The sequence below is a fragment of the Triticum aestivum genome, chromosome 2D (genome assembly GCF_018294505.1).
Source record: "Triticum aestivum cultivar Chinese Spring chromosome 2D, IWGSC CS RefSeq v2.1, whole genome shotgun sequence".
NCBI lineage: Eukaryota > Viridiplantae > Streptophyta > Magnoliopsida > Poales > Poaceae > Triticum > Triticum aestivum.
Window position 1 is genome coordinate 583,389,585 of NC_057799.1, and position 11,145 is coordinate 583,400,729.

The following is an 11,145-nucleotide window of genomic DNA, read 5'->3' on the forward strand; positions in this document are numbered from 1 at the left end:
TCTTAGCCGTGTGCGGTGCCCCCCTCCACAGTTTACTCCTCCGTTCATATTGTCATAGTGCTTAGGCGAAGCCCTGCGCGGATCACATCACCATCACCGTCACCATGCCGTCGTGCTGACGAAACTCTCCCTCGACACTTTGCTGGATCAAGAGTTCAAGGGATGTCATTGAGCTGGACGTGTGCAGAACTCGGAGGTGTCGTACCTTCGGTGCCTTATCGGTTGGATCGCGAAGACGTTCGACTACATCAACCGCGTTAAGCTAACGCTTCTGCTCTCGGTCTACGAGGGTACGTGGACACACTCTCCTCCTCTCGTTGCTATGCATCTCCTAGATAGATCTTGCGTGATCGTAGGAAATTTTTTGAAATTGCATGCTACGTTCCCCAACAGTTATTGCCCTGGTCGATGCTAGCGTGTCTGTACCACCTGTTTCTGTACCTGCTCTTTCTGCTTCTGTCTGAGGTTGAGTATGTATTGTTTTCCATGGATGTTTCCATCTTCAATCGAAATGTGAGAGGCTTGGGGTGCCCTGCAAAGAGAAGGGTTGTGGCCAAGATGATCGCCGATAAAGGTTGCAACATTGTTTGTTTGCAAGAGATCAAAGTCCAGCAGATTGATAGAGCCTTTGTGGCTGAGGCCGCTAGACAGAAATTTTGTGACAACTTCATCTGCCTACCTGCTTTGGGTTCTAGGGGTGGAATTCTGATTCCCTGCTCTGATGACTTTACAATCACAAGGGATCCTACTATTCATTGCCTTCACTCCATCACGGGGACTATCACCGATCGATCCAACAACTTTTCTTGGTTCATCACCGGCGTCTGTGGGCCTCAGCTTGACGCTGACAAGATCGCTTTCCTTCAGGAGATTCGGGACCTCAAGCCGCTGGTCAGAAAGGAGTGGCTGCTGCTTGGAGACTTTAACCTGATTGCATGCACAGCCGACAAGAGTAACAACAACATCAACCTTCCCATGCTTGGCCGCTTCAGAAATTGATTGATTTCGTGCAGCTACGAGAGATGCTCCTCTCTGGCAGGCGTTTTACCTGGTCGAACGAAAGAGAGCGCACCACTCTTACTAGGATTGATAAACTGATTTTCACAGTTGATTGGGAAGCAAGATTCCTGCAATACCACCTGGCCCCTGCTTCTACGGCTCTCTCAGACCACTGCCCCCTGGTCATGAGGAAGATGGATCTCACAAAGTCGAAGGCCTTCATATTTGAATCGTTCTGGCTTAACATGCAAGGGATTGATGAGATTGTCTCGGAGGCCTGGACCAAACCGTTGAGTACGATAGACCCAATCAGAATTCTGCATGCGAAGCTTTCCAGAACGGCGGCGGCTCTCAAAAAGTGGAACAAAGAATTGAGGAAAAGGCCAATCTAGCAACTGATGTTGCAAATGAGGTGTTTTTTCAACTAGACCTGGCGATGGAGGACAGAGAGCTCACAGCTGAGGAGTGGGCACTCAGAAGGAACTTGAAGGCAAAGCTGCTAGGAATTGCCACCATTGAGAGGATTAGATGGAAGCAGAGAGCAAGGCTTACCACTATCAGATCGGGAGATGCGAGCGCAAAACATTTTCACCTAAGGGCAAATGGCAGACGAAGGAAAAACCACATTGCTTCGCTCATTGGACAGCATAGAGAAACAAATGATCACAATGAGAAGGCGGCTATTCTCCTGGACCACTTCAAAAACATCCTAGTAACTGCGACCCCTCCAACCTCCAACTTAAACTGGGACTGCCTGGGAATTCAACGGGCAAATCTGCAGCACCTGGAAGAGCAATTCACTGACGATGAGATCAAGCGTGCAGTTTTCGAGGCCCACGTTGAGAAGGCTCCTGGCCCCGACGGCTTCACTGGAGGCTTTTTCAAGAGGTTTTGGCTGCTTGTTAAGCATGATCTGCTTCGGGTCTTCAACAACCTTTTCATCCTAAAAGGGGACCAATGGAAGATTCTAAACTCTGCAAACTTGGTGCTTATACCTAAGAAAGAGGGTGCCGCCACGCCTTCGGATTATAGGCCGATCAGCTTGATGCATAGTGTGGCCAAAATCATCTGCAAAGTGCTTGCCAACCGCCTTGGCCCTGAACTGCAAAAGCTTGTGTCAGTCACTCAGAGCGCCTTCATTTGAGGAAGATCAATCCAAGACAATTTTCTTTATGTCAAGAATGTCATCAAGGATGCACATCAAAAGAAGAAGAGCCTGCTTTTCCTCAAGCTTGACTTTGCAAAGGCTTCTGACTCGATTGGTTGGGGATATCTGCTACAGGTCATGGAGAACTATGGCTTTGGACAGAAATGGAGGGATATGGTCTGCATCTTGCTCGCCTCGGCCTCCTCACGTCTGCTCCTTAATGGATCAATAGGCGTACCTTTCCAGCACCGTTGTGGCTTCCGGCAGGGAGACCCCCTCTTGCGGATGCTTTTCATCCTTGCTTTGGATCCGCTTCAAAAAATCATGAATCGTGCAACAAGCTTGCAGATCCTATCCCCTATGCCAATTCCTTCTCCTAGGCTACGAGCGAGTTTCTATGCTGACGACGCTGCCTTGTTCATTCAACCGAACATCTCAGACCTGTGGGCAGTGCCTCAAGCTCTTTGCTAACGCCTCGGGACTGAAGATCAACCCTACAAAATGTGTGGCTTACCCAGTCAGATGTGATAACCCTGATCTTGTTTCCCTTCTGGAGGATTTCAGAGGCTCTTTGGGATCCCTCCCATGCAGATACCTAGGATTGCCACTCTCGCTTCGAAAACCAAGAAGAATTGAGATACAACCTCTGTTGGATAAGCTTGCCGCATGCCTCCGACCTTGGAAAGGAAGATTTTTCACGCGACCAGGCAGATTGCTCCTCATCAACTCTGTTCTTACCTCTACTCTCACCTACTACCTTACTGCTTTTGCTTTGGACAAGTGGGCTGAGAAACAGATTGACAAACTGCGCCGGAAATTCCTATGGAACGTCGATGATGAGGCTTATGGTGGAAAGTGCCTGGTTAATTGGAAGCGGATTTGTGCTCCAAAGACTGTTGGCGGGCTGGGCATCAAAGATCTGACTGCCTACAGTAGGGCCCTTCGCATGCGTTGGCCATGGTACGAATGGGACAACATTGATAGGCCGTGGAAGGGCACACCCACGCTGTGTGATGCCTCTGATCGTCAACTTTTTGCTGCCTGCACTGCAATCAAAATTGGTAATGGAAGAAAAGCGAGTATCTGGACTGACAGGTGGTTACATGGGATGGCACCAATGGACATTGCACCTGATCTGTACAAGCTATCCAGAATGAAAAATAATCTGTGTCCGGGATGGATTAAACAGCAATCAATGGATGACTGGCTTGCACAGGATCAATTCTGCCGAATCTCTGGACTCGTTGCTAAACATCTTGACGGCCCTGCAGCAGATTACCCTCTCTGACCAAGACGATGAAATCAAATGGATCCACTCTTCAGATGGATGCTACAGTGCGAGATCGGCATATAATATACAGTTCGTTACCAGAATTGACATGCCTACGCTTGCAAAGGTGTGGAACATCAAAGCTGAGCCGAAGATAAGATTTTTCATCTGGACCCTACTTCAAAACAGACTATGGACAGCCGACCGCCTTGCCGCTCGAGGATGGCCTCACAATCCTTGCTGCAGCATGTGTGACCAGATGCCAGAGACTGCCATCATATACTGCTGGACTGCCCTTTTGCCAAGGAGGCCTGGCACTCCTTTGCATCTGCCCAGCCGGAGGCCTCTGCCGCTGCCTTATCTTCCACCTCCATCAAATCTTGGCGGGCTGCCACGACCAGGTGCAAGATCATGCATGAGAACATCCATGCCGCGACGGCGGCGGCGTACATAGCCTGGAACATCTGGAACGAGCGAAATCGATGTATTTTCCAGCAAAAGTTTGCTACGGCGCATGGTCTTCATGCCATGATCACAGACAAGATCAGCCTCTTTGTTGGGGCCTAGGAGGTTTAGACGATGCCGTCAAAGGGGCCATGTTGGCTCTAGACTCTAGTAGCCCAGTCCCTAATTTAATTTTCTCTCTTATATCTCTGCTTAAACTTCTCCGGCTGCTTGCAGTCTTCATGTACAGTTTTTCCCCCTTCTAAATGAAAAGGCAGAGCACCTGCCATTGCCCGTCAAAAAACTCCATATTCCCCTTTTTTGAAGTACTCCCATATACTATATGATGTTCTTCATAAAAAGAAGAACCGTCTCAAAGAAACCTAAAACAGAGTTCCTCCCCCTACGGTCAAATCCTGGCTCCGCTCCTTATAAAACAGAGTCGCAGACACACTGATGGACGCACAATCATATTATCAGCACATGGATTCATTCTTGAAGTCACACAGAAAGAATATAGCGCCAGTTAACATTACTCAATAAATCTCAAATCAATCAGCTACTACAAACAGAAGACGAATCATCATGGCTGGAAGCAGAGGTTCTCTCCTGCTCTCAATACCACAGCGCATGCTCTGCCACTCTCCCTACTGACTGTACATGTTGCTAATACCAGAGGCCAGCCGCGCCGCGTCGCCAGCACGCTCGTGGCCAAGTTGGCCCACGGAGCTGCTAGCCTAGCAGCTCGTTATGCAGCAGTATCACATCAACATCAGGCCACGATGGCCGTTAACAGGCATGACAGAGTTCACCCGTAGCTCAGCCTGTTACTGTTATCCGAGGAGGACTTGGACTGTGTCTGCCGTCTCGCCACCCCGATCTCGCACGCGTTCACCCTCGACGCGAACCTCAGGGAGCAGAGAGTCTCCCCGGCTGAGGACGCCTCGGGCGAAACGTTGACGAACATGAGCGTCTTCGAGTCCCCACCAAGGCAAGGCTGCAACAAGCCAACAACACCAAGTCAATGTAAGAAGTTGTTCGCAGGTCGTTTATACATATGGGTTGTTACTTATGCAGCAGAGGGCACTCACCTGCAAGAGGTACGTGAGCTTCGAGTTCCTAAAGGGCACATGGTCATCGTTTTTCGCAATCGCAAAGATAACATCGCTGAGAGCTGACAGGCTCTTGTTGATGGCCTGAAACATCAACAAACATGTCAGTTAAAATCTGTGGCATCATTATCACCAAATCCCAACGTAGTTAAGGTTTCATGCTGAACTGCTCACCTGAGTTTCCTTCAAGCGTTCACCTGTTGCGCCACTTTTAGTAAGCCGTTCACTCCCAGCCAAATCAATCAAGTTCAGCACACCTTGCACTTGTTGGCCTGTGCTCTGCAATCAGATCAAAAGCACCATATTACTCTCAGTTTTCAATATCCGTATTCACTTACTAAGCAAAACCTTTGCAAAAAAAATAGCATACTCCTAGAAGAATGTCAGCAGCTGTTGGCATAATGATTTTGTAAAGTTTCAGACAGTGTTTGTTAAACTCAAAGTTGAGAGAGTGAACTACCTCATTTGATCCAAATATCTTTAGTGTGAAGACAAAATGGCTCCTGGAAGATTGCTCATTCATTTGGGTCTTACCTACAGACCTGTTTAAGTGTGGTGCATCAAATCAGATTCAGAAGATAATTATTGGGCACAAGTTTTTTGTTCGGCAATCAACTGTATACCTGCTATGAGATGCTTTCTCTAGAAGAGACGTCACATCAGCAGTGCTGAACACATTAGTAGTTGTAAGATCGGAGACTGTTGTGTTTCCCTGGGAATCATGCTTTATTGTGTATTGTTTACCGCCAGGCATCTCACTACTGGAGCGTCCTGGTGCTAACAAGTCACGAATTGTCTCATTGTATATTTCCAACATTGACGCCTGTGTGTAAATGTCTTAGTAACAACATGGATAATACAATATTGCAGGAGCTATATTGCAATGTAATGCACGGACTAACCTGCATACAATACTTCCATCCTTGAGATTCTAGAGACTGACTGGTCTTGAAAATTTGCTCCAAAGATCGAGGTATGATACCTTTCTGATCACGGCCTGGCTTACCCATCATTGTATAAGTTTTACCTGACCCTGTTTGACCATATGCAAATATGCATACCTGTACCATGCAAAGGTAAATTAAGCATAACAGCTATCATATTAACTGAAATGAAATAAATATTGCAGAGGCATGCAAATAAAATAGGTCTTGAAATCTATAAATAAGCTTGAGCCTCCAGGATGACAGTGACATAGAAGTGATTAGAATGTGTGTGATTAGTTAACTATTTTTTCACATACCACAAGGCACAAGAATAAACATTTGTAAAAGAATGTGCATATCAAATTGCAGTTTCTATGTGTGGCGGTGGTGGAAAAAACACAGATACCATTAGAATATGACAGATACTAAAATAAAACTGTTCTAACAGACGCTGCTACGGCCTAGTTACTACAAGAAAATGAATGACAATTCCAAGTTGCAACCAGGCAGTAGCAACAGCACTTAATTTTGTATTGAAAGATTATTACCTTGTATCCATCAAGCGCACTTTGGACTAGCTGTGACATTTCCACAAACACATCATCTTGCGAAGCGCTGTGATCGAAAACCTTGTCATATGAAAAAGAACATTTCTGACCTACAAATGCAAAACCAAAGGCATAATGTCTCGTTAGATTTGACACAAGAAACTATCAAAAGTATAATCAGCATAAGTGTGAGTAGCATAATTCACCTTGATTCATTAAATCAATACCACGCCCAGCATTTTCCACGGATGATGGATAAGAAATAATGGCTTCTTCCTGACCATTAGAATCGGTGTCCGACAGAAAAGGTCGAACCCTACAAAATACTCTGATATTGCCTTTTAGTTCCTGCAAAAAAAGAACATAATCAATACCAAGAGAGAAACCTGCATAATATTACAATACTTTTGTTTATAATTTGTTTTACAACAGATTAAGTCCATCCCCTGCCACTGTTTTGTAAGTATTACCAAGATGGTATTGTGCAGCTTCTTTCGTAGCTTGTCAGCTTCAATGATTTGAAACTCTGCATATGCCAAACGCTCTTCCAGATCTTTGATTGTCTCTTTCTGTGATTCATATCCTGTCATCGCCTCAATTGCAGTCACATCAGCATGCTGCATAAGCAAATAAATATATTAATCTTCAAATGATGTTATATATTTGCGAAAAATCATGAGCTACAAATATGCTTTTCTAACCTTCAGCTTCTCAGTTGCAACTGCAAGCTGCTTCTGCAATGTTTCAATTTGCTCTTGCTGTGAACTGCATGTTTCCTGAGGACAAGCATAATGTTAAGTCTTTCGCAGAAAAAGAAGCATAATGTCTAGCCAACTAGTCACATTTAACCAAATGAACTGAAAGCACAAACCTCAAAGGCTGCCGCCTTTATTCTCAAAAGTTCAGAGTCTTTCGAAGACTTTCTAGCCTGTTCGCTGTAAGTGGCCAGTTCCGCGGTCAAGGTATTCAGTTGAGCAACAGACTGATCACGGTCTTCTCTAACTTGTTGTAAATCAGCTCTGAGGCATTCTACTTCTTTTCTAAGTTCTTCTTTCACTCTAATTGCTTCTTTCTGGGAGGACTGAAAGAGTATAAAACAGATTGTGCAAACTATAAGTGAAAGAAAGAGTTGACTGAAAATACTAAGCCTGGAAACTGAAAACTACAATTTTACATGCCACAAACAAAATTCACCATGGAAGAATCCAACTGGTTCTTCATTGAGTTGTTAAGATCTTTCAGATTAGTCATGGCTTCCATCATTGCACTCTTCTCCCTTTGCAGCTTCGAAATGATTTCTCCGTTCTTCGATGTATCAGCTTGAAGATTACTGTTGTATTGCTGCAAGCTGGAGTTGTATTCCTGAAGTCTTTTGTTGGTGTCTTGGACCATTTTTAGCTAGTTCACAAATTTTGCAGTCAGCAAAAGGATTTACGATATGAACTCATGTGAAGACATCATGATTTGAACCTCTACCTGCTCACTGAACCGTTTTGCCTCATGAGTGACCCTTTCAAGATCGACGGTCAGTACATCCCGTGAAGCCTCGGCTGATTCCCTTTCTTCTCTTTCCTTTTCATAGGATTCCACAGCAATCTGCCAGTTTGGAAATTGAGAATTAAGGTTCAAGTCTCTATCGCATCAGATACATAATAGTGTCGTCGGAGTTCTCACCAGCCTGTCGGCCTTCTCCTTGTTCAAGCTCTCCTCCAGTGAGTCACACCGTGTTGTCATCTCCAAGTTTGCCGCTTTCAATTCTTCAAGCGCACCACCGAGCTGAGCCTCTGCAGAGACAATCCAACAAAATTCAGATTCTGAGAATATGGCAATATCTATATTTTTTTGCATTTTTATGAACTACATTTTTTATGGTTGAACACCAGCAAATAATAAAATGGTGATCAGAACAGTAAGAACTCGGTAAAAATAGCTCAGTCTGAAAGACCAAACAGACAGACACAAAAGATGAAGCAGGAGCATTATAATGCAGGACTGAACACAGTCACGGGTTCGACGCCACCCAGAGGATGATAAATTGATGAGAGAAGAGTACGCAAGTGGTATAATAAATGAGTCACTTGTACCCTCGACAAGAACAAACAGTCACGGAAGGAGTTATGAGCATCAGAGAATAGAATTCCTCACCAAACTCTGCATGACGAGCATTGTCTGAATCAATCTGCCCCCGAAGCTTCTCCTGCTCGGCCAAGTAGCCGTCTTCCAGCTCCACCAGCCACCGGATGCAGGCCCTCAGCCTCTTGATGTACTCGCTCATCTGCTCCGTCCGGCCCTGCACAAATCCGACGGGTTCAGGAAACCCGACCACAAATCTGTAACGAAATCAACCCCAGGAAACCCGGGAAGAAGGAAGACCTTGTAGTCGTTCTTGGATTTGCCCTTCATCTTCTCGCTGAGCAGGCGGTCCACATCCTCCCTCCCGCTGAACTCGAAGGCGGGCGCCTCGGAGCCGGCCTCCGAGGGCGCCGGCTCGGCGTTGGCGCCGCCGCCGTTGTTGATGGCCGAGAGCACGTTGCGGCGCGGCGGCGCGTTGTACCCCATCCCCCGCCGCAGGCTCCCCAGGTTCTCCTTTTTCTGCGAGGCCACCATTACCACCAAGAAATCAGGAACAAATCGAAGAAATTCATTCACGGGAGAAAGAAAAGGGGAAAGAAAGAAGAGAAGGAGGGGTCACCTGGTACGGGCTGCGCGGCGTGAGGGAGGACGCCATGGGCGGGCGGGGATTATTACTAGCTGGATTAGGGGTTAATACTACTAGCGGAGAGTGAGCGGTCTCTCTTCTCCTCTCCTCGCCAGTGATGGACTGGTGGAGGTGGAGGTGGAGGTGGGTGGGGGAAAGGGAGCTTTCTCGGGATGGATGGAGGGGGGGCAGGGTGGAGTGGACTCGAAGGCAGCGGAATCCCTTTCCCTCCCGACCTCCCGTGGCTTAGAAGCGCCGACCGACCGACAGACCACGCCGCGCCGCCGGATCGGGAAGGAATCGCCTGCCGAGCGAGCGAGCTCCCCGGAGGTATTTCGGATCCGAGCGAGAAGCCCTAGAAGGCCGGAGGGGGAGGAGGAAGGGGGAGGAAGAGGGGGGCGGCGGCGGAGGGGAGCGGAGCTATTTCAAAATGTTTCGAACGTTTTGGATGGGCACGGGGCACGCGGGGGCCTCGGGGGTGCCGTTGCAGGCCCGCCGGGCCCACGGTATTTACGGGCCTGCCACTGGCTGGCCGGTGCGCCGGCGCGCGGCGGCCTCGCGTCAGCGCGCGTGGGACTCGGGCAAGTGGCGCGGCGCGGTTCGCTTGGCCTGGGTTTTTTTTTGTTGGGGGGGGAGGGGCAGTTTGGGGATGGGGTTGCTGCGGGTGAACGGTCAGCTTCCGTGTCGTGGGCTTCGGGATGGGCCTACTGGCTTTGCTGGTGGGCCGAGACGAACGCGCCGCGCGGTGCGACGTTGCTCTCTCTCTGTGGCCGGCCTTGGGGTTGGTTGGGTTTTGGTCCGGGTCGCAAGGGAGGGGAGAGAAGTCAGCAGCACGGAGGTGCGGCGTCGCTGGCTGGCTTCAGTCGCTTCACTGCAGGACGACGACGACGACGCGACGCTTATTTGATTTTTCTTTTATATTTTGATTTTGATTGATTGAGGGATGCGATGTATGCTTAATTTAGTTAGCCGTGCCTAATCCGGCTCGCTAATTAATCCTCCCCCGTCTTGTCGCTTTGCCGGATTAGCTCCTCGTGACCATCCTTTCCTTGGTCCAGATGTGTTAGGAAAATGGTACTATTTGATTTGCTGAACGTATCTTCTTCTGCTTTAGTTGGTGTTTCTTTTCTTTTTTGGTTCGGTGGTGGTTCTTGTATATATTCTACTCCCTCCGTAAACTAATATAAAAGCGTTTAGAATACTAAAATAGTTATCTAAACGCTCTTATATTAGTTTATAGAGGGAGTACATACAGAAGATGATGGCCTCTGCCGACGATAATATTCTTCCGGCCGGTCTCGAGCGCTTTTGAAGCTGCCCTCAATATCAAGCTTCTACTAGTAGTATTATCTTTCTTGTACTTTACGTACAGGGGGCCGGGATGGTGTATCTATATGGTCCATGACTCAATTCCACGATGATGATTGCCGAGTTAGTGTGCTCGACTTTGCAATCATTAGCTTAGGGCCCGTTAATAAATATAATAACCCGTGGGTTTTTTTCTTTTCGCGACAAAATCTACCCGGTTTTTTTCTTTCTGTGTTCTCCTTGAGCTGTCCCTGCTGGAAGCTGCTGCTGCATCACTATACATACTGCACTGTCAACTAAGCACAAATGCCTCGTCAATCTGCGCATAATTCAAGCCCCCGGGAGAAAGGACGGACGAGCATGCATCACCTCGTCACCAGAAACCACGAAAAAGATAATAAAGGGAGTAGAGAGAATATATGGCGTGGTTTCGGTTTCAGCCAGAAAGGGCCGTGGAAACCATCGTGAGACTGGGGTGCGTCGCAAGGCACCCAACAAGCCAAGCCATCGTCGGTCAGGAGGCAATCAAATCAAGGCAACGCCGGGCCGTGGGTCGGTCAGTAGCCGCTGTGCAGCTGAGGGCAGGTGGTCGCCGCGGGGGATCGGCGGGCCGCTGTCGCTGCTTGCCCTTGCCGACGGCGACGCGAGCTATCAGCGTATCACTTGCCACCAAACCTGTCGCCACGCCGAAAG

General features: G+C 47.9%; 1 protein-coding gene across 1 annotated transcript; it reads right to left on the bottom strand.

Annotated features, from left to right (window-relative positions):
- Positions 1–4,314: 4,314 nt before the first annotated feature.
- On the bottom strand, positions 4,315–9,553 carry LOC123054704 (kinesin-like protein KIN-14H). Its single transcript, XM_044478535.1, has 17 exons — positions 9,139–9,553; positions 8,820–9,038; positions 8,592–8,736; positions 8,121–8,230; positions 7,923–8,042; positions 7,641–7,844; positions 7,318–7,527; positions 7,148–7,222; positions 6,917–7,063; positions 6,653–6,794; positions 6,447–6,556; positions 5,875–6,033; positions 5,596–5,795; positions 5,433–5,514; positions 5,147–5,251; positions 4,952–5,056; positions 4,315–4,857 (listed from the first exon to the last, which is right to left on the bottom strand). Exons 1-17 carry the CDS (start codon positions 9,172–9,174, stop codon positions 4,669–4,671), a joined length of 2,358 nt encoding a protein of 785 aa, XP_044334470.1. The 5' UTR covers positions 9,175–9,553; the 3' UTR covers positions 4,315–4,668.
- Between the last annotated feature and the right edge of the window lie 1,592 nt (positions 9,554–11,145).